Here is a 22666-nt window from a genome sequence, read left to right on the forward strand (position 1 = left end):
ACAAGCACTCCACACATCTGGCCATTATTGAAGAATGGCTGGAAGATAGCCATAGTTATGGAAAGTCATGTTTGTTCGTAGTCTGATTAACTGACTGAATCCATTTGACTGGAAAATTATCACAGACTGTCTGATAACTTTACTAAGTGGAATCATACATATAGTGAAAAACATGTTATATTCTCATTGATGGTGATTATCTGTGTGTCGTTAGTCCCTGTGGCGTGTTGTTCACACAGGGGCTTAGATTATCCCCGCCCGCACTCCATTGGCTCTGGCAGCACCGCCTCCACCACCCTCAGCCAATCATCATCCTCCTCTGGCAGAGGCTCACTGCCCCCTACTGGTTATCTTGGCAACCTGTCACTTGGAGCTGACACCAACCCAGGAGTTGGGTCATCCCCTGAGGCTGTGACTGAAAATGAACTCAACAGCCATCATCTTCTTCAGCATCATCCTCATCCTGACTGTGAGCAGTGGAAAACTCACTGTCCTCTGAGTGAGTTTGTCTAGTTTTAGATTAGTATTTTGCTATTAGCTATTCATTGGCTGAAAGAAACAAAAGTTTAGTCTAATTTCTGAAAAAATATAAAAAATATTTTTTATACTTGAACCTTGAACTGATATCATGTTTGGTACATTTCTGTGTATTAGTTGACAGCACTGATTCATCTGGAGAAAGCATGAATCTGTACAGCAGCCCTGACCACAGCTGTCTGTCAGCTCTCAGTGCAGAGGTAGTGGACGACTCTTCGCCCATGTCCCAGAGGTCAGAGCAGAAACTGATAGTTGGTAGGGCCACCAGCCTGAGGAAAAACAGCTCGCCTGCAGTTACCAGAAAGAAGCCCGGAGTGCCCCCCAAACCTCCACATCTAGCTAAACCTCAGGTGAAAATGAAGGTGTAACAGCAACAAATTAAATCTAAACACCATTATCCTATTGCCTGAAAAAAGCTGTCTCATATGTCTGCAAATGTTTACATTTCTGAACCTGGTTAAATGAGCCACTGGTATATTAAAGAGAACATGTCATGCTTTTAAATGCTTCCTTTTCGCACTTAAATCATTCAGTTGTGGTCTATATAAAGTGGAACTGCAATGCTTTGGTCTGAACTCCTTGTTATTGTAGCTCGATAGGCCCCTCTTTTTCCCCTGTTCTGAGGTGTGTCTGAAAACAACTTTAAATGCTAATGAAGCACTTCACACCCTGCCCCCCTCCAGGTCAAAGAGCATTCCACTTTAACCCGTTCGGCCATTTTTGTAGTTTGATAACAGAGATACAATTATCTAGTGGCACAGAGACAAGACAAAAATGGCAAAAACAATGTAAAACTGATTATGTAATTATATTCAAAACACACAGTACGGTTATAACCTCAAGGAGCTAAAAGCAGCACACATACTAACATAAGCAGAAGGCACGATGCTACTGCTATCAAAACAATGGCCAGAACGTCATATCAACACACAATGAATTCAATTCTAAAATAAAGTTTGCTGTCATTTTAGCGTTACTTGCAGCTCACCGCTTTGCTGTGTCCATCATTTCCATAGACAGAAAGAACCAACCCCATAATCAGATGAAGTCCTTCCACAAATCCTTCCAGATAGTGATGGAGGTTGCTGAAGAACTTGTTCCTGAAGTTGTGAAACAGAAATTTCCCCACTGATGTGGTAACATTTCAGCAAAAAATACAATTTAAACTGGCACTTTCAAGAGGTATTGATACTGGGGGACGCTCTAATGAATTGTGTGGGTTAATACACCCAACAACCAAACATTTAGGCCTATCTACTTGCAGCAATGGCAGGCTTGCGCTTGGACTACAAAATAGCAGCGAAATAATAATGGCGGATACATGAATTGGTCAGCCAGAAGTCCATGACCTTGTTTAGCTGTTCCGCAGCAAATACTGTGACGTAACAGATGATAGAGAAAACTGAACGAACTGAAAAATTTGACCTAAACAGAATGTAAAGATATCTATGCAGCACCTGGAGAGACTAGATTCAACTTTTCAGCAATCCTACATACTCCAAGGGCACAAGAAAATGTATAAAAGTTAATTTTGCACGATATGTCTCCTTTAAAAAATTGTTGTTTTCATTTAAGCAATTATGATCATAGAATGGAATAGAAACCTTTATTGTCTTTCCTAGATGGTGTCAGAAAGTTTTGTTTGACAGCATTCCTACACTTAACACACAAGAAACACTTCAAGACACACATAAAAAGCACAATAAAACATAAAAGGACTCTTTAAAGCAATTGGTAAAAGTGTGTAAAAGTACAATTCTTATTTTAAAGTATTCAAGATGGATATTGCAAAAGGAAAAAATTGACTTTGTAAATGGCTTTCTGGGCCAGGGGGACTTTAACCCTTCTGCTTGATGGGGGCAGCTGGAATGAGGTAAGGAGGGGAGGATAAGGATCTTTTGTGGTCAGGGTGGCCCTCCTGATCACAGAGAGATTGTGCAGTTTGGAAAGGAAGGTTTGAGGTGAACCGATTGTTTTGTTGGCCTGGTTTCTAATCCAGGAGAGTTTGGTTTTGTGTTTCACAGATGGCAAGTTGTACCAGAATAAAGCAGGGTCAGCAGATAGCTTCACCTTGATCTCTTGTGTGCATTCCTGTGTTCATGGTTTGCTAAAAAAAAAAAAAAAAAGAAACAATACTGCCTAATTTGTTTATTTAGTTAATTTGAAAAAAATCTAAACACTGTAATAGTCATTGTCCACAAAGCCAGACAAGGATCCAGACGCTTTTATAATGGGATTATTTTCATTTCTTATGAAACTGAACTCTATTTTGCACTGCAGGGGAAGCTGGGAAGATCAACAGAAGTTTAACCGTTGATTTTAAACAGAAGGTAAGTGCTGTTTAAAAATATACATTTAAAGGTTAAAATGTTTTAAATAGGACTCCACCACTCAGAGAATTGTGGTTAATTTGCATTCTCTGTTATGTGTATAGCTTTGACCTAATCAAACCTATTTCTAAATCAGCAAAGTGATTATAGGCTTGGCCACACAAAAACGAAAACAGTATCGTTTCAGAAACAATTTCTGTAAATGCAGTCCACGCAAAAGCACGTAACACCATTGAAAACACTGTAGTACGTATGCTAGACGTATTGGTGGCGCTGTGACAATGCCACAGAAACAAACCAAAAGCAAACACCTGGCATGCAAAGACAGCTTATGCGAGATTAACACAGCAACATGGCGGTAAAATAGAACAATCGTGCTTTGAAGGAGAGCTTTACACCAAGGCCCGTATTCACAAAGACTCAAAGTAGCTCCTAGTGACGTCATTCTAAGAATAGTCATAGAATTTCTCAAATTTCAAGATTTTTCCATCGGTAAGATAAAAGTTGTTCACAAAGCATCTTAGGCTTAGAGTAGTGAGCAGGACTTTTAGTGAGCCTAAGAGTGTTTTAAGCAGAGAAGATGATGGAAAGACTGAGCGAAAGCAGAAATATTTTCCGTACAATGAACAGCAGTGAATTAATAAAATGCTACCACCAGCAGGCTCTGCTCCTCTGTTCAGTTTGGTTTTCTCCACCTTTTTTTCTCCATTTTGTTTTGGTCGTGTTACCAACCTAATCCTCATTATACAAGAAGGAGATCAAATGATGAATTTTAATATTAATATGAAATGAATTAATATGAAATAAACGCAGTATAAAAATGACCAGCATAGCGAGTAAACATAATAACAAGCAAATCAGAAATAATGATGAGCATGTAAATAAGCTACGTTCAAACATGTTGATGCTGTGTGACAATTAATTTAATTGTGCTAAGTTTTATCATCATTTACTCATTTCTGAATCCAGTTTAAATTCTATAATTGGTTAAATTTTTTCACTGAGTTCTAGGAGTGCATTTATTTTATTTCTTTGCTGTTTCTTTTACCAACCAATCACAGTTCTTAGAAGACAGCGTCACACCTAGCAATGGGGTCGACCACACCTCCTCACTAACAGTAATTTCTGAATTTTCTTTCTCAGAGAAGCTCTTAGCAGCAAACTTAATCATTGTAAATTTTTAGTCTAAGATAGGAGCTCTCTGAGAGTCTTTATGAATACAGGCCGTAATCCGTGTGGACGCAATGCCTAAAAGACAAAATACCTTTGCAGATACACCTAACCTCATCTCTGTGTGGACGGGCCCATTGACTTCACATTTGAAACAGTTTTTAGCGATGTCCATTAGCTTGGTTACCACAGCTAGCAGGCTCTGTTCAGGCCCTGTTTACACAACATTTTCCGGTGACAACATAAACGTTTTGCTGCATTTCTACTGTTCATCTACACGACAACGGTGCGTTTTCTCTAAAAATGGCACGATTTAAAAACAGGTTCCATGGTGTAAAAGTTTAAAAACGTCCTGGTCTCCGTTTTTGTATAGACAAGAAAAATGGAATCTTCCTGTATGGTGAAGCGCTGGCACACGCGCAGGATAACTGAAATCAGTAAAAATTCATGAGTACACGCACAACAAAATGGCTGCCAACCAATTTAAAACTCACAGAAGCGGAAGATATAAACAGTAAGAGTTGCGGATTGCAGAGTACTTGTGGTGCCAACTCCTTTGACTCTAACGACGGTTCTCCAACAAAGTGCTCATTTTTTAACCTATTTTCTAAGCAGGAAGTGTTTCAAGGAACATACCGTCTACTAGTGGTGTGGTGGGGGAATTACACTGATTCTGCTGGTGTCGTGTGCATGGAGATTGTAATTGTTGGGACCACAGCCTTGGGTTACAAAACTAAAGGCATGTAAGAACTTTTCTGGAACTTTCAAAATAAATCACATTAACCCACTTTGAGCACAACCAGAAACGGGGTAACAGCGGACTTCCCGTGATGTCACTGTCTCAATAAAAACCCCGCTTTTGCAACAAACTGACCTCTTCCACGCAGGTCCCCAGAGGAACTGGACGGAGGGACACAGCGCGCTAATGTTTCTTTGCTGGCAAACAGACATAACTCTTAAAACTGGATCCAATAGTGTCATACGATCACGCAATCATATGCACTAAGTTAAGTAGGAATTAATTGCTGTTTGTGTATCCGGCATTCATTTATGAACGGGGTAATTAAGGTACAAGCGTTGCTTGACTTTTCTCTCTGAGGTCTACAAAAGCAAATTGTGTTCTAGAGAGTTCCCAGCAGAGACCCTGTCTCCACAACACCGAGTAGCAGTTTCCCCGGTCTGAAGGAAGGACAACGGGACCGTATCACCGTGGTTACATCAGTAACATGCAATTTGACTGGCCGACAGAACGAGCCGCCTCCCCCCCACAGCTACGGAGGTTAGCTACAAGTTAACCCTTTGTTCACTGTGGATGCTTTCGTCAACTTTGTCGCCCCGGACAACTTTTCCTCAGCACGGTTCACCTAAGAGGTTAGGTTTGGGCAGAGAGAAGTAGTTTAGAATGAAATAATCTAAAAATTTTTTGTTTTATGACGTTTGGTTTTGTTTATGTTGGAAACTCAGCCGTCTTAGTGCTAGCAGATTAGCTGTCAGCACATGTGCTCTTTTTCTGTGTTCTGTGTTTGTGTTTTTTTTTTTTAAGTTAAGACCTTATTTAAAGGGGATTGTAAACACAGAAGATCGGCCATAATGCGCTGTCTGCGCTTATGCATTTTAACCCTTTTGTTTGTGGTATTTTAAAGGTATGTGTATGATTCTGATGATAAACAAGCTTTTTTTGTTAGCTTTAATCGCTAACAGCTAAAAACACGTGCTTGCCTGCTAAATATCATTTACCCAAAAAGGTTGTTAGTTTTCAATATAGTAAAATAGTATTTCCCTAAATATTATTTTACTAAACTTGATAACTAAGTAACACAATTAAGCCCATTTGTCAAAGATTTGGTTCTTATTCAAAATTATATTTCCTTAAATATTATTTTAATAAATAAAGGCAGCTAATGAGACACCGTTGAGAATTGGTCATCCAGAAGGTTGGTTTTATTCAGCAGATCATTTTTTTAAACATTATTTTATTAAAATAATGTTTTATCTGATCTTGCATTGTGAATGGCTGTCTAAAGGTGTGCTGATTATTGCCTAAGTTGGTTCCAAGACTAACTTAACTTCATTTCCAGATTCTTCAAGATAATCCTTGGTACTCAAACATAAACATTGCATGGTAATGTTGCATCACTCTTTTGGTCATGATTTTCAATCATCTTTAATCAATTCATTTATATTGTACATAGCACATTAGTCTTCATTAATCTTTAATTCTGCTTGGTAGTTTAGTTGGATTGTTTAGCATAGTAAAGAGTTTGTTGATTGAAATATGTTTTGACTTGAGTTGATTTATTTTTGTTAATAAATTCTTGTATTTTAAGAAATTGTGTGAATTCACTCCATGTGTGTGCAGAGTTTATGCTGTTCAATAATGTCACAGCTTGGCTCATCCCTTTCAATTTTGTCCTAATACCACTGCTTTATTGGGCTGGTATTCGCAGGACAACCCTTAACAGACCGAAATATTATTTAATATTAAATATTAAATAATATATTTATATTCATAGTCACAACATAATTAAAACATTGTCATGTAGATGTGTTAACAGTAATGAGAAAAAAAACCTAGAGAATGTAGATCCTTACTTGAGCTCCAAGGTTTCCAAAACGTTGCCTGCATTTCTAAATGAAACATGTTCCATCAGAGACTGTAAAAGCAGTGTGTAGCAGAAGTGCTACATAAGTTCTGTTCATTTACCATTTTACCATTTACATCGGTTAAAATGTCAAAAGGACAAAACAGAGGAACTTTTCCATACTCAGTTCAGCCTTCCTATTATCTGCTAAAAGGTTCACTGTGTCTTGTTCTCTTTCAGCCTAAATAAACCACTGGCATGCCTCAAGATGTAGTAGAAAATAAATCTCTCTCTTAATTAGCCTCTTTCACCTCTGTGTTTCCTCTGAGTTGTTTTTAAACACCTCACTAATACTACACACGTCTAACTGAGCCTTTTCTCAATCAGTAACAACATCCACAATTGTTAGAGCAACCTGGTAGCACTTAGGTTTGGTGCTTTTGCTGATCAAAAACAAGTGGTATTTTTGAGATCCCGACCATTCTAGCAGAACATATTTTCCGTCACCAGCCAATTTCTTGGTGCATCTCTAATTTTTAACCATGTACTGTATACTGTAATTGCTTTGTCCATTTATATCATTTGGGCATTCCATAAAATGGGAAAAGAAATTCATTAATATTAAAAAATGACTCGGCTTTTCAGAAGGTGTAATTATGCATTAATTGTTTTGCAGGTGATCAGTCAACAACACTGTTGAGCCCTGCTGCAGACTCCGAACAGAAGAACAGAAGTATTACATGAATGGAAACATTTCTTCTCCAAGGCCATTGTTTCTTAGCAAAAACACAATTTTTAGTTAATTTGTTTAATTGATTTTGGTTGTCCAAAACTGTAGATATCACAGTGGGGCCTTCTGTCATGTACAGTTTGTACAGTTCTATATTTACAGGGATCAAACAAGTTTATTAAACTATTGGAAGTCACCAGGACCAGCATCCTTATCCAAGGCTAACGTCCGGAGTGTTTAGTTCTTTTTTTCAGCATCTATCCACTGTCCATGCCGATTTAAAGAATTAAAAGGTTGGATTCAAATATGTGGACATTTTACTGATGCAAAACTAAAACTATTTTACAGATTTATGTAATTAAATTCTTATAAAATATACTATAAATGTTTCTACTCATACAGATTTATATTGGAAAATTTTGTTTCTGTGGCGCCTTTACGTTTATAATGTAGAGTTTGTTCTAGCATTATTGTAAAGGCCTTTTTATAAACGACTCATCTAACGGGAGAGACCACTAGCCTGTGTGTTTGAATTGTGCTTTTTTATGCAGAAAAACACATCCACACATACACATTATCTTCAAAGAGGAAACTCAAACTACTGCAGAAAAATTGACAACTGCAAGACTGCCTTCAAAACCCACCAGGGTCCAAAAATCATATTAGTTTCATTTCTTTTTTCTAGTTATTTATGTGGTTTTCATATTTATTAAAACATTGCTGTTATAAAGAAACTTGCAAGGGTTGGAATTTTATTTTGCTGTTTGTGCAACATTTACATGTACAAATTATGACAGGTATCTTACATAATTTTCATAACCTTTCATGTTTATTTGACAGCTTTTGTGATGGTGTCAGTCAAAAACCCCTTTTTGTTTGTTTTATACCCCTTTCTTAATTATTTCTTATAAACTTTGTTAATTATTCAGCGTAAAATTTGAATGTGAGGTTTCTTTGCACTGAATTTAGTAAGTATCATTGCAATAAAATGAGGATGTGATACCAGACTGGTGGTGATCTGCTTCCTTTTTTTAATTAAAATTATTTATTTCAACCAAAACCCTCAGTCATATAAAGTTTATGCCAAAAAAAAGAAACTAAAAGAAAAGAAAATTTGGAAATACTACAGGGTTACATTTAAGAATTAGATAGGTAATAAGATAGAGGAAACAAAGGAGTGGAACTGTATAATTTTCCCTTATGAGTTTTCTGTTTTCTTATTGATGTCAGGATTTTATATCAAAATATTTTCTCAAACCTCTTCCCAGATATTTTGCTTTACTTTCAGTTCAACAAAGTTTTTTTCCAAACTGGTTTATAAAAAGAAAAGACTGATGGAACTATGTCTGCTCTCCTTGAATAAAAATTATTAATGTGGGTCCAAGGAAGAGAGGGGCGTCCTGATCACGTTGCACAAGCTACAAATATCCCCCACTAGCTGTTAGGCTGCTGGGTCATCAGTCAGTAAGAGCTGCCTGCAGCTGGAGTAAAACCTTCCCCTCAAAGGCTAAAGAACAAGCAGAAATGAGCCCAGGTAAAGCTGTGGTATTTCTGTTTTAATTGTGATACTGCTGCTTATCTGTTATGTGCACGGACCTTTGGTGCACGCCCTCTATGTTTCTGCAATCGGACTCATTGGAGTGTGAGATTGAGTCATGAGTGAAATGTGATGAGTAGGAACGGTGAATGACATAAGATATCTCAGATCAAGGATGTAAGTAACTGCAAGATGAATGTTGATTTTAAATTATTTATAATTCTATGGAGGTTAATTTCTCTCAATATTATTCAATCAAAAAAAACTAAACTCAATCAAAAAATATTAAGTTTTGATCAAAACTTTCAGAGTTGTAACAATTTTTTTTTTTTATGGAATAATTTATTTTGGGGATAAAAAAAATTGTTTGAATAAACTGTTTTTGATTAAAATGACAAATTTTTTCCCATGAAGAGAAAAAAGTTATTTGCAAAACATAAACTTTTATTTGCGCATGTCAAAAATCTTTGGTTACGACTCTGGCTCTTTTGGTTTTGACGCTCTCTGTTTTTGGTTGAACTCAACAAATTTTGAGTTCCGGAAACATGAACATCCTGGGCGGGGCCTAAAGACGAACGATGTAAGACGTTTCCCTATTGGTTAGCGCTGACTAAAGCGGCCGCTCGAACTGCAGGGCTTGCAGCGTCGCTTCAGTGAGGAGACATCAACTGTACAGGTCCTTCTCAAAATATTAGCATATTGTGATAAAGTTCATTATTTTCCATAATGTCATGATTAAAATTTAACATTCATATATTTTATATTCATTGCACACTAACTGAAATATTTCAGGTCTTTTATTGTCTTAATACGGATGATTTTGGCATACAGCTCATGAAAACCCAAAATTCCTATCTCACAAAATTAGCATATCATTAAAAGGGTCTCTAAACGAGCTATGAACCTAATCATCTGAATCAACACGTTAACTCTAAACACCTGCAAAAGATTCCTGAGGCCTTTAAAACTCCCAGCCTGGTTCATCACTCAAAACCCCAATCATGGGTAAGACTGCCGACCTGACTGCTGTCCAGAAGGCCACTATTGACACCCTCAAGCAAGAGGGTAAGACACAGAAAGAAATTTCTGAACGAATAGGCTGTTCCCAGAGTGCTGTATCAAGGCACTTCAGTGGGAAGTCTGAGGGAAGGAAAAAGTGTGGCAGAAAACGCTGCACAACGAGAAGAGGTGACAGGACCCTGAGGAAGATTGTGGAGAAGGGCCAATTCCAGACCTTGGGGGACCTGTGGAAGCAGTGGACTGAGTCTGGAGTAGAAACATCCAGAGCCACGGTGCACAGGCGTGTGCAGGAAATGGGATACAGGTGCCGCATTCCCCAGGTCAAGCCACTTTTGAACCAGAAACAGCGGCAGAAGCGCCTGACCTGGGCTACAGAGAAGCAGCACTGGACTGTTAATCAGTGGTCCAAAGTACTTTTTTCGGATGAAAGCAAATTCTACATGTCATTCGGAAATCAAGGTGCCAGAGTCTGGAGGAAGACTGGGGAGAAGGAAATGCCAAAATGCCAGAAGTCCAGTGTCAAGTACCCACAGTCAGTGATGGGCTGGGGTGCCGTGTCAGCTGCTTGTCTTGGTCCTCTGTGTTTTATCAAGGGCAGGGTCAATGCAGCTAGCTATCAGGAGATTTTGGAGCACTTCATGCTTCCATCTGCTGAATCTGTGGGATATTGTGAAGAGAACGTTGAGAGACTCAAGACCCAACACTCTGGATGAGCTAAAGGCCGCTATTGAAGCATCCTGGGCCTCCATAAGACCTGGGCAGTGCCACAGGCTGATTGCCTCCATGTCACGCCGCATTGAAGCAGTCATTTCTGCAAAAGGATTCTCGACCAAGTATTGAGTGCATAACTGTACATGATTATTTGAAGGTTGACATTTTTTGTATTAAAAACACTTTTCTTTTATTGGTCGGATGAAATATGCTAATTTTGTGAGATAGGAATTTTGGGTTTTCATGAGCTGTATGCCAAAATCATCCATATTAAGACAATAAAAGACCTGAAATATTTCAGTTAGTGTGCAATGAATCTAAAATATATGAATGTAAAATTTTCATCATGACATTATGGAAAATAATGAACTTTATCACAATATGCTAATATTTTGTGAAGGACCTGTATTATGTAAATAAATGATGTATTTCAATTGGTCAAGAGAATCCAAATACACACCAATGCTTTGTATCTGTATAAAAACTGCCCCATAAAGACTGGAGGCAGGGTGACTTCTGGAATTTTTTATGAATATGATACTGTGCGCTTTTTGAAGAATAAAAGTACCCTCTCGTGAAGGTGTTTGAAGGGAGAATATTTCTGAGTACTGTTTTCATTATTTTGGCTCAGAGTTCCGACTGCATCGCTCCCAAAAGATCAGGGCATGTTTTTTTTTAAACTGGGTTGACAATAGACATTTTCCACAAAAATGGCATGTAGGTGAGAATGGATTCACGAAAAAGAGAAAAGCATTGGTGCTAGCTCCATGGCACAGGCTTTAAGAAGACTGCCACTTATCCCATCTGGTCTTGGGGCTTTGCCTAGTTTACACTTGTTGAGTTGGTGGTAGACATCTGTCTCTGTGAAAAGGACGGGGTAGGGGTTCTCAGGCATTGGAAGGTTGCCAAGCTCACATAAAAGATGCGTTCCTAAAGCTCTTTTAAGCAGGATTGGATGAGTTGACTGAATTCCAGTTCCAGCCCCTGCTGTGTGGAAGGGATGTAGCAATGTTGAGAATATGCTTCAAGTTGGTAGCAAGTGATGGGATTAGGAAAACAGTGCTACTTACGTACTTTGTCAGTAGTCATAATTTTTAGACTGATTGGTGTATGTGTTTGCCTTGTTCAGAGAGACGTCTTTCTCTGAAACTGGAATACAAGAGGTATGGAACAGTGATCACCTCTGACATGCTCATCCAGGTGATGGTCATCACCATCGACAAGCAGAACATAGATTTTGTGAAGGCTGAAAAAATAATTGTGCTAGATGAGCCAGACATGGGGATTGAGGTAAGAATATGCAGGACATCTGAGAATTAATAGAATACTGTAGATATCCATGATTTAGCTGTTTTTTGTTTTTGTTTTTTTACTTCTCTTCTGTGTTAATAAGTAACAAAAATACCATTAATCCTACTGAACTGGACTGCTCAGTAGCCAAGATCTGGTTGAAGCTACTGTATGTTTGCTTTTTGGTCACATTAGGAGAATAATTCACCCAAAAACATATTTATAATTTGAACAAATGCAGTATCTAAATTTTATATCCACAGTGTTTTCTTGTTGTACTACTTAGAATCCAGTGTAGAAAATTTGCAAAAATATTCAAATCTTTGAAGGTTTCCACACATTTTTCATGTTACATCCACAAACTTTGATGTATTCTCTGAGGGTTTTATGTGATAGGCCAACACAAGTAGTGCATAATTGTGAAGTGGAAGAAAATGGCAGTACTACAAGCCTGGAAACACTCCTTCCACCTCTGTCTATGAGGGGTGGCTGTAGCTAAGGTGGTACGAGTGATGACGGGTGGTAAAGGACATGCAGCCAACACTACAATGTAAAAGTTTAAATCATAGCATGTGTTAATATGGCCAAGTCAAAGGCCAGACCTAAATCCAGTTGAAATTCTGTTCACACATAATCTTCATACAATCTGACCTTGAGCTTATTTTAGCCTGTATATATGCAAACCTGCTAGAGGTATACTGTAAAAAATCGGCAGCTGTAACTGCAGAAGAATTGACTAAATAGAAATTCATGCCATACTTTTATTTACTATTTTCTGCTGGTCTATCACATAAAATCTGTATTTGAGGTAGACCTAAAGAGATAGATTTGTACTAAGAAACTTAATGTGAACTCAAACAGTTACCCCTCAGCATATTAAGTATATTGCAAGAAGAAAGATATTTATCCAGATGAAAAGCATAATTTAGCATTGATTTGTAAAATTCTACACTAAAGTGTTGATGTTTTGGGTTTTAAATCTGACAATTTGTCTAACTGATACCACATTATGTCATCTCTTTTATGGTGAAACCTGAACCTATGTCTGCAGCTGGTGGGTGAAGCCAGAGTAAACCAGCCTATGACTGCAGAGCTGACCTTGTTGAACTGTTTACCAAAGCCACTGCTGAACTGCAGCTTCACCATAGAGGGCATTGGCCTCACAGACGGCAAACCCATAACAGTAAAGTATGTCATGTTGTTTTCTATGTTGCAACTTTGTGTCTTACATCCCCTTGCACTCTATTTGCACTTTAATGCACAAAGTGATATTTGAATAAATATGTTTATTGTATGCATCGAGAATCAGAAATTGTTTTAAATTTTAATGCATATTCGGAACTTTGTATAAGGAACAGGAATCGCATACAAGCAAGATTTGGACAGGGTGTCTTCATGAACAGAAAAAAGACTGACCCTGCCAAGACCAAGAACCTGAAAGATACAAAGAGACTTGATAAATATTGATGTGTTACTCTTTAACTCAGAGAGATAAAGAAATATGGCTTTGCATGAGGAAAATCAACTGAAATATAAGTTGAAGCTGGAATTCTGACTTGAAGTCTTAACTTTCTCCTTATCCTCTACCTAACAATCCCATATGGCCACCATATTAGCGTTGCAGTGATAGTAGTAGGAATAAACCGTTTCTTTGCACCAATTAAAATGTTTATCTCAACGAGTCAGCTTTCTCAATAGTTCTATACAACTTCTGAGTCAACATATATGATATATTATTATGAGTTTATTTTGTTGTTTTTTTTTATTACATATTGCTGAAAATACTTTTTACAGCCACATGTTGGTACATAATTAGCTTGGACATTGAAAACAAGCAAAACAAGCAAATAGTTAGAACATTTATTTTAGTTAATAGTTAAAAAACAGCAGTTAATTCTAGCGTGCATGGAGTAGAACGCTAGATAAAGTTGAAGGAACTGCCAATAAAAGCTCAGATACAATACATGACAATAAGAGCAAAGAACAATAGAACTAAAATAAACTTAAAACTATACAAAGAACAGTGAAATACAAAATTAAAAAACAAAATAAAACCAAAAAAATAAATTAAAGCCATAGGTTCAAATAATTGTTATGAATCTTTCTTGCAGGGTTGGAACTGTGGGTGCAAAACAAGAAGCAAAGGCCAGTATTGACTTTAAGCCCACCATTACAGGCTCCAATGTGCTCCTGGTGAACTTTGATAGCGACAAACTGAAGAACATCAAAAGCTTCATCTATGTTGCTGTGAAGGAATAAATCAGACCAGAATTCTTGGCACTTAGTTGTTTGGTGTTGTAGATTGGAAAGCACAGGCATGAAGCAGGATAAAAGATTAATATATACATTTTACCCTCTAGATTTAGTACATATATTACACTATTAACTAAATAAGAAGCATTTGTTTAATTTGAATAGAAATAGAAAAGTCCATACTGATACCAAGTCTGTCATAGAGGAACTGAGAATAACGCGAAATGGAACGTTATTTAATGAATTATGATTGTTTTAAATGTAATATTTTGTTTAAAAACTGTTGGTTGTGGAGAAAATAAAAATTTTCATTCATCAAAGAATTTTAGGCTATTTATTTTTGCATTGAACCTGCAGGCTAAATAGAAAGCAGATGTTACCACATCTCAGACTGATTAGATTACATGCAGTCATGGTCGGGTCAGTTGTAGGATTAATATATCAGAGCATTCATAAAAATAAAAAAAAATAAAAACATGTGGCCATTACCAGGCCTTGAACACGGTTAAATACAATAGCTGCATTGCAAGATTCATTATGGTCTGTCAATCAACACAAAAACAGTTTAACACTAAGAACATTCAATGGTCAAAGTAAGGTTCTCATTAGTAATAGAGACCTGTACCTGTTGGAAGGAAAAGGCAAGGCTGAAACCAAAGGTATGGTGGTAGAAACCTGATGTACAGTCATATTCAATAAATTAAAATATTATTAAAAAGTTCAATTATTTCAGTAACTAAATTCACTAATACTATTTACTCAGACTAATGTTTTGAAGCCAGTATTTCTGTTTATTTTGATTTTTCTTGCTTACAACTAATGAAAACATGACATTCAAGATATATTACATCAGACCAATAACATATTTATAGATAATAATTTTGGACTGTGGGCTTCCTCCCACAGTCCGACAGCATGACTGTTAGGTTAATTGTAGGGATCAGGGGAACACCACTAGGCTGGTTTAAATCTTATTTGTCTGACAGATTCCAGTTTGTTCATGTAAATGAAAAATCATCTTTAAACTCCAGGGTTAATTGTGGAGTACCACAGGGTTCAGTGCTTGGGCCAATTCTCTTCACTATGTATATGCTTCCAATAGGTAAAATTATCAGGCAGCATAGGATACATTTTCACTGTTTCGCTGATGATACTCAGCTTTACTTATCCATGAATCCTGATGAGCCCAACCAGTTAGATAGACTACAAGCATGTCTTGAAGACATAAAAACTTGGATGACTTTAAATTTTCTGCTTCTAAATTCAGACAAGACAGAAGTTGTCTTCTTTGTCCAAAAACTGCTTAGTCAATCACTTAATCTGGATGGCATTAAATTGACCTTCGGTAATAAAGTAAAAAACCTTGGTGTTATTTTTGACCAGGACATGTCATTTAAATCCCATATTAAACAGGTTTCCAGGATTTCCTTCTTTCACCTCGGGAACATTGCCAAAATTAGAAATATCCTGTCGAGGAGTGACGCTGAAAAACTAGTCCATGCATTTGTTACTTCAAGGCTGGACTATTGTAATTCTTTACTATCAGGATGTCCACAAAATGCGGTTAAAAGCCTTCAGCTGATTCAAAATGCTGCAGCAAGAGTTCTGATGAAAATTAAAAAGAGAGATCATATTTATCCTATTTTAGCTTCCCTTCATTGGCTCCCTGTTAAATCCAGAATAAAATTTAAAATTCTCCTCCTCACATATAAAGCCCTTAATGATCTAGCTCCATCATACATCAGAGATCTGATTGTTCCATATGTTCCTAACAGAGCACTTCGTTCTCAGACTAGAGATTTACTGGTGGTTCCTAGAGTCTGTAGAAGTAGAATGGGAGGCAGATCCTTTAGTAATCAGGCTCCTCTCCTGTGGAACCAGCTCCCAGTTTTAATCCGTGATGCAGACACCCTGTCTACTTTTAAGGCTAGGCTTAAAACTTTCCTTTTTGATAAAGCTTATAGTTAGAGTGGCTTAGGTTATCCTGAGTTATCTCTGTGTTATGCTGCTATAGGCTTAGGCTGATGGAAGACATAATGACCACTTTCACTCTCTCTGCTACATTCTCATACTACTCTCCAATTTTGCATTATTTGCTGTTATTTCAGTTTTTAACTTTATGTTCTCTCTCTTTTCTCTTCCTAGAAGCTACACCTGGCTTGGCTCTGTGTCTACCTGTGACACCTTTCTGGAGAGGGGCATCGTCCAAGCTTCTGCTGGCAACAACTTAATGCTCACCTTCTACCGATGAAACACTTGGCCCTGTCTTTCAGTGTTTCACCCTCTCTCTCTCTCCTGACTGAGCTTTCACTGTAACTAATTATAGGTGCTCTTTTTCAGACTCTAACCTTGAAAACTGTTTCAGAGTTTATCTGTTCTTTTTTTCTACATGAAAGGACTAAAGGAACTACATCCATTAATATTTTACTTTTCCTTCCCATAGAAAGGACTCCTGGATCAGTGCTTCTGTGTTCTTTTTGTGTCTCTGCTTTGTTTTATCAAATCCCAGTCGGTCATGGTAGATGGCCGCTCACACTGAGCCTGGTTCTGGTGAAGGTTTTTTCCTGTTAAAAGGGAGTTTTTCCTCTCCACTGTCGCTACATGCATGCTCAGTCTGAGGGATTGCAGAAAAGTCAACGCCAGTGACTGTCCACTGTCTCTACATGCTCATCCAGGAGGAGTGAATGCTGCAAGGCACTGACTGGATGCAATCTGCTGGGTTTGCTTAGATAGAAAAACTTTTTAATCAGTTTGAATAAATAACTGAATCTGACTGCACTGTTCAATGGTTAGGATTAATTGGAAGGTATGTACCTGACTTTGTGAAGCGCCTTCAGACGACATGTGTTGTCTATATAAATAAACTGAATTGAATTAATTGGTTTCTCTAAATTGCTCTTAGGGATGAATGAGTTTGAGCATGGTTGTTTGTCCTGTGTCTCTATGTTGCCCTGCGATGGATTGGCGACCTGTCCAGGGTGTACCCTGCCTTTCACCCATAGACTGCTAGAAATAGGCAACAGCTTCTCCGCGACCCACAATAGAAGAAACGGCAGAAAATGACTGACACATTTTATATATATATATATATATATATATATACACACACACACACACACACATATATATACATACAAACACAATTTTTTAAAATAACATCCACAATTTTAAAGATACTTGCCTTTCACTTGAAGCAAGTGAAAGGCAATAATTTATTCATTTATTAGGATTACAATTCAATTCAATTCAAAGATACTTTATTGATCCCCGAGGGGAAATTAGAACAGGTGATTACAGGTGATTATGTTATATGGTTTACACAACACTTAATACAAGCCAATATCATTGACTTCCACTATCAGGACGGCTTTGCCCGTGTCTGTCATGGAGGCACTGAGAATAATATAATCACCCTCATAAAAAATGCTGGACTCTAACAAAGTTGTTTTCACCTCCATTGTACATCTTGTCATAAAGACTATGATCACAGTTTTTATGTTTATTGAAGATGCCCACAGCAAACCAGTTGGAGTAAAGGTTTCGGTCATAGGGCACAGAGAACATGACGGCCATGATGTGGCTGCAGTCATTCAGCTCTGCATTGAAAAGGTCATAAGTAAAGACACCAACAGCCCCGGTCACTGTGCCCGTGGTCTTGTTAAAGAGCGCCTTGACAACAGAGCAAGGACCGAGCATTGGAGGGAAAGGAACCTCACACAAGCCGCTCTCAGTGTGAAACCTTAAAAAAAAAAAAAAAAAGGGAGACATAAGTTTTATAGATTCGGTTTGTTGTTATGAGAAATATTGCGGCTTATAGGATCTATGGGGTAACAAAAAAAAAACTTCTACATAAGGAAATGTCAGGACTTGCCATTGCAAGACAAATTCTCTTTTTAGACTAGGTTTTATCTTATCTGAAGCTGTTTAATAACTTTTCTGCAGTGATGAAAGTTATTAGATCACAGGTGCCATTCACAACAGGTATGCTTTTTTTCCATTCTTAAATACTAAATATTTTTTGTATTAGTGATTCGTTTACCTGATTGGAGAAATTTTGATAAATCTCTTAAATTTATACCAAGCCCTCACTGACCAGCACACATTAAGAATCAATATTCCCAAAAGTACATTAAGTACAGAGGACACAATGAAAAAGAGACATTATCTAAACCTTTTCTGTGTAAAATATGGCAGATTAAGTTACTGTAAAATTAATCAGTTTGTTTAAAATTACTCCCAAGTAAGGCTATTATGAAATGTCCATCACCACATTTCCTTGAATTTTGAGCTGTCATGTGGACACAGTTGTTCAAACAGCAGTACACCTTTTTAAATAACATCCACAAAGTCAACTTATACATACTACAGTTTTATATTATAAACATGATTTATTTACTTCTAGACATTTCAATTGACATGACGCTTCAGTAGAATGCCTAACTGAATTGGTAGAAAATGGGTTTATTTGAGAAAAGGTGGGTTATAAAAGCAATGCATCACCTTGGGTTAGAAAGAGTGTAGGAGTTTGTATTGTTCCTAATCTCAACGGAGCAGTGACGGTGAGGCATTATGTTGACGTAGGCTGAAGTTGTGAAGAGACCAGACTGGGGCTGTAACCTACAGACAAAAAACTAAAGTTAAAAAACCTAAACCATATTGATTGAGCTTAGTTTAAAAGAACTATGAACAAAGGAAATGTACATTTGTCTTTAACATGCATACATCTTTAAGATTAGATTGGTTAAACAAATATGCAACCATCAGCAGGTGGAAAAGCTCTCAATCATCCATTAAGCCTTTGGAATGGATATATATATATATATATATATAGATATATCTATATAGATATATCTATATCTATATAGATATATATATATATATCTATATACAGGTCCTTCTCAAAATATTAGCATATTGTGATAAAGTTCATTGTTTTCCATAATGTAATGATGAAAATTTAACATTCATATATTTTAGATTCATGGCACACTAACTGAAATATTTCAGGTCTTATATTTTATTGTCTTAATACGGATGATTTTGGCATACAGCTCATGAAAACCCAAAATTCCTATCTCACAAAATTAGCATATCATTAAAAGGGTCTCTAAACGAGCTATGAACCTAATCATCTGAATCAACGAGTTAACTCTAAACACCTGCAAAAGATTCCTGAGGCCTTTAAAACTCCCAGCCTGGTTCATCACTCAAAACCCCAATCATGGGTAAGACTGCCGACCTGACTGCTGTCCAGAAGGCCACTATTGACACCCTCAAGCAAGAGGGTAAGACACAGAAAGAAATTTCTGAACGAATAGGCTGTTCCCAGAGTGCTGTATCAAGGCACCTCAGTGGGAAGTCTGTGGGAAGGAAAAAGTGTGGCAGAAAACGCTGCACAACGAGAAGAGGTGACCGGACCCTGAGGAAGATTGTGGAGAAGGGCCGATTCCAGACCTTGGGGGACCTGCGGAAGCAGTGGACTGAGTCTGGAGTAGAAACATCCAGAGCCACCGTGCACAGGCGTGTGCAGGAAATGGGCTACAGGTGCCGCATTCCCCAGGTCAAGCCACTTTTGAACCAGAAACAGCGGCAGAAGCGCCTGACCTGGGCTACAGAGAAGCAGCACTGGACTGTTGCTCAGTGGTCCAAAGTACTTTTTTTCGGATGAAAGCAAATTCTGCATGTCATTCGGAAATCAAGTTGCCAGAGTCTGGAGGAAGACTGGGGAGAAGGAAATGCCAAAATGCCAGAAGTCCAGTGTCAAGTACCCACAGTCAGTGATGGTCTGGGGTGCCGTGTCAGCTGCTGGTGTTGGTCCACTGTGTTTTATCAAGGGCAGGGTCAATGCAGCTAGCTATCAGGAGATTTTGGAGCACTTCATGCTTCCATCTGCTGAAAAGCTTTCTGGAGATGAAGATTTCATTTTTCAGCACGACCTGGCACCTGCTCACAGTGCCAAAACCACTGGTAAATGGTTTACTGACCATGGTATCACTGTGCTCAATTGGCCTGCCAACTCTCCTGACCTGAACCCCATAGAGAATCTGTGGGATATTGTGAAGAGAACGTTGAGAGACTCAAGACCCAACACTCTGGATGAGCTAAAGGCCGCTATCGAAGCATCCTGGGCCTCCATAAGACCTCAGCAGTGCCACAGGCTGATTGCCTCCATGCCACGCCGCATTGAAGCAGTCATTTCTGCAAAAGGATTCCCGACCAAGTATTGAGTGCATAACTGTACATGATTATATGAAGGTTGACGTTTTTTGTATAAAAAACACTTTTCTTTTATTGGTCGGATGAAATATGCTAATTTTGTGAGATAGGAATTTTGGGTTTTCATGAGCTGTATGCCAAAATCATCTGTATTAAGACAATAAAAGACCTGAAATATTTCAGTTAGTGTGCAATGAATCTAAAATACATGAATGTTAAATTTTCATCATGACATTATAGAAAATAATGAACTTTATCACAATATGCTAATATTTTGAGAAGGACCTGTATATATAGATATATATGTATAGATGTATATGTATATCTATATATATATATATAGATATAGATATATATATATACACACACACACAACAAAAGCCTACAACAACTTTAAGGATGCAAATATGACACAAACTGAAAAAGATGACCAATTGTACATAAAATTGTAGCCAAAGAATTGATTCACCTGATATTAAAACAGTTAAAATAAATGTCAACAATATTACCAACTGCACACCTTGAAAAATGGAACATTTTCTAGGTGTAGCAATGCTTACCTGGATTTAATCTGCTTGTAAAGAAAGACAGAGGATTTGAGAGGACAGACTGGGTATCCTGGTTTTAAACTGAATGTGAAATCCCACTGCCTCGGCTCATGACTCGGATAATCAGGACCTTTACTATTGGACTGCCTCTTTATCTAATGCTCAGTATGCATTATGTTTTCCTCTGTGTGACTCACAAATGAACACACATTGGGATTGGAGCAGACTGATTCAATCACAGTATGCTTTTAGGTAAAAATGTGAATACAGCTCTCTCTCTGTTAATCCGAATCAGTAAAGTTTAAGCAGCTGCCGAAAAATATGCCCCAGTTCTTGATAATGACATGAGCAATTCAACAAAACATTTTACTCTTCAAAAATGATCCTGAAAAAAAATATATCTTTCTAATTAGAAATGTGAATATTGTCACAGAAGTGATTTTTTTAGCAATGGTGTAAATTGTTGCAACTGCTTTCTGATGAGGAAAATCTACTAAAACACCTCTTCACCCAAACATTTGCTCACAACAAACTACTAAAATTACAGTTCTCACTTTGTGGTGACAGGTGAGAAGAGTGAATCTTGGGAAATGGCAGAAATTACAATACAAAAGCCTAAAGTTTAGTAAACGGACTGATATCAAGTTGACAGAGATCATGTTGTGACAAGCAGAAGGTCATAAACTGGCTAGAGGTCCATGTACATACAGCAACATTTGGGAAAAATCAAACAGCATTATTGACAGGCCAAAAAACAAGCTTGACATGCCAAGGGAACAACTGAATGTATGCTGTGCAAGGAAGGGTAATCAGCTAATGAGACACAGGTGAGGAGGAAAGTGTTTCCAATAAAATAAATTAACTGGGAAAAAAATTATTTAATTATAATATATAACTAGAAATCCATATAAATTACAGTTCATTTTACATCTGTGCAAACTTGAGAGTGATCCTCCTGGATATAGTTTTTAATAAGAAAAGGTGCAACATGGCAGATTCTCAGTAAATGCAGAAAGAATAGACAAACCTTATTGGCTTGAAAAGGGTCCTCATGTTGTTTGTTTTATGTTAGTTTAGTGTCTTTCGCAGATAAAAATCCCAAACTGCTTCAGAAAATAAGAAAAATACAAGGCATTAAAATTATTTTTCCTGATCCTAAAATAAACTGGAGAAAGATGAGGGTACAGTAGATGTGCTTTTTGGTGTTTCACAGTTAAACAGTTCTCTTGCAGATAGCATAATGAAAACTGGGGGCCCGCAATAATTTTGTCTGTTGTAAAAATAGCATTATTTATGATTTAAATCATTTTCAAGAAGCAACTCAGTCAAATTGTGGTCAAATTTATTTTCTTCAGATATGAAATGGTTCACAGCAGAAATGTACACAGCATTTTAACCTGAGGGCACCCACAGTTCTACATTCAATCTGCCTATGTGTTACATAGTTACACTGTTAACAGTTTTGTCAAATACTGAAGCTGCTCCTAGACTGTTCCCTATCTCACCTTGTATGTTTCTGTTTAAAAGAAATCGCAGACTACCCTGGGTCTAAACATGCGTCATTCAAAGTCGGTTTCTTTTGATGCACTCCCAGTTTGAATAGTATGTGTCTCTTCGTCATTCTTATTTTTTTTATAAAATGAAATTTTAATACTTAATAAGTGCTCCTAAGTGGTCAAATATTTATTCCCCGAACCATTTAAAAAGTAGGTCATGTCATCACTTTCAGTTTCAAGCATCTA

At 37.4% G+C, this 22666-nt stretch overlaps 3 protein-coding genes across 4 annotated transcripts in view; 2 read left to right on the forward strand and 1 right to left on the reverse strand.

Annotated features, from left to right (window-relative positions):
- LOC124872252 overlaps positions 1 to 8356 on the forward strand; it is a 46356-nt gene extending 38000 nt beyond the window's left edge. Inside the window, exons 22-25 of one of the 2 annotated variants that reach the window (XM_047372027.1) lie at positions 215 to 499; positions 655 to 887; positions 2818 to 2867; positions 7296 to 8356. In XM_047372027.1, coding sequence (XP_047227983.1) covers positions 215 to 499; positions 655 to 887; positions 2818 to 2847 — 548 coding nt within the window. In that variant the 3' untranslated portion in view covers positions 2848 to 2867; positions 7296 to 8356. Of the gene's footprint in view, positions 1 to 214; positions 500 to 654; positions 888 to 2817; positions 2868 to 7295 lie in introns of those variants that run through there. The other variant, XM_047372034.1, reaches the window with a different exon arrangement.
- Positions 8357 to 8804: 448 nt separating this feature from the next.
- Positions 8805 to 14483, forward strand: LOC124875085 (protein-glutamine gamma-glutamyltransferase 2-like). The gene is made up of 4 exons (XM_047376912.1): positions 8805 to 8883; positions 11747 to 11907; positions 12959 to 13095; positions 14019 to 14483. The coding sequence occupies exons 1-4, from the start codon at positions 8874 to 8876 to the stop codon at positions 14164 to 14166; spliced, it is 456 nt and encodes a 151-aa protein (XP_047232868.1). The 5' UTR covers positions 8805 to 8873; the 3' UTR covers positions 14167 to 14483.
- Positions 14484 to 17395: 2912 nt separating this feature from the next.
- On the reverse strand, positions 17396 to 22318 carry LOC124871103 (DELTA-stichotoxin-Hmg2a-like). The gene is given in 4 exon segments (XM_047370111.1): positions 17396 to 17583; positions 17585 to 17899; positions 18661 to 18777; positions 20937 to 22318. Coding segments are annotated over 3 exon segments (480 nt in total). The 5' UTR covers positions 18729 to 18777; positions 20937 to 22318; the 3' UTR covers positions 17396 to 17486.
- Between the last annotated feature and the right edge of the window lie 348 nt (positions 22319 to 22666).

This window comes from Girardinichthys multiradiatus, chromosome 1 (assembly GCF_021462225.1).
Source record: "Girardinichthys multiradiatus isolate DD_20200921_A chromosome 1, DD_fGirMul_XY1, whole genome shotgun sequence".
In the NCBI taxonomy this organism is placed as follows: Eukaryota; Metazoa; Chordata; class Actinopteri; order Cyprinodontiformes; family Goodeidae; genus Girardinichthys; species Girardinichthys multiradiatus.

Coding starts and splice junctions, on each gene's coding strand:
- LOC124875085 (XM_047376912.1), top strand. Junction 11,908..12,958: donor AGCCAGACATGGGGATTGAG/GTAAGAATATGC, acceptor CTATGTCTGCAG/CTGGTGGGTGAAGCCAGAGT. Junction 13,096..14,018: donor GGCAAACCCATAACAGTAAA/GTATGTCATGTT, acceptor TCTTTCTTGCAG/GGTTGGAACTGTGGGTGCAA.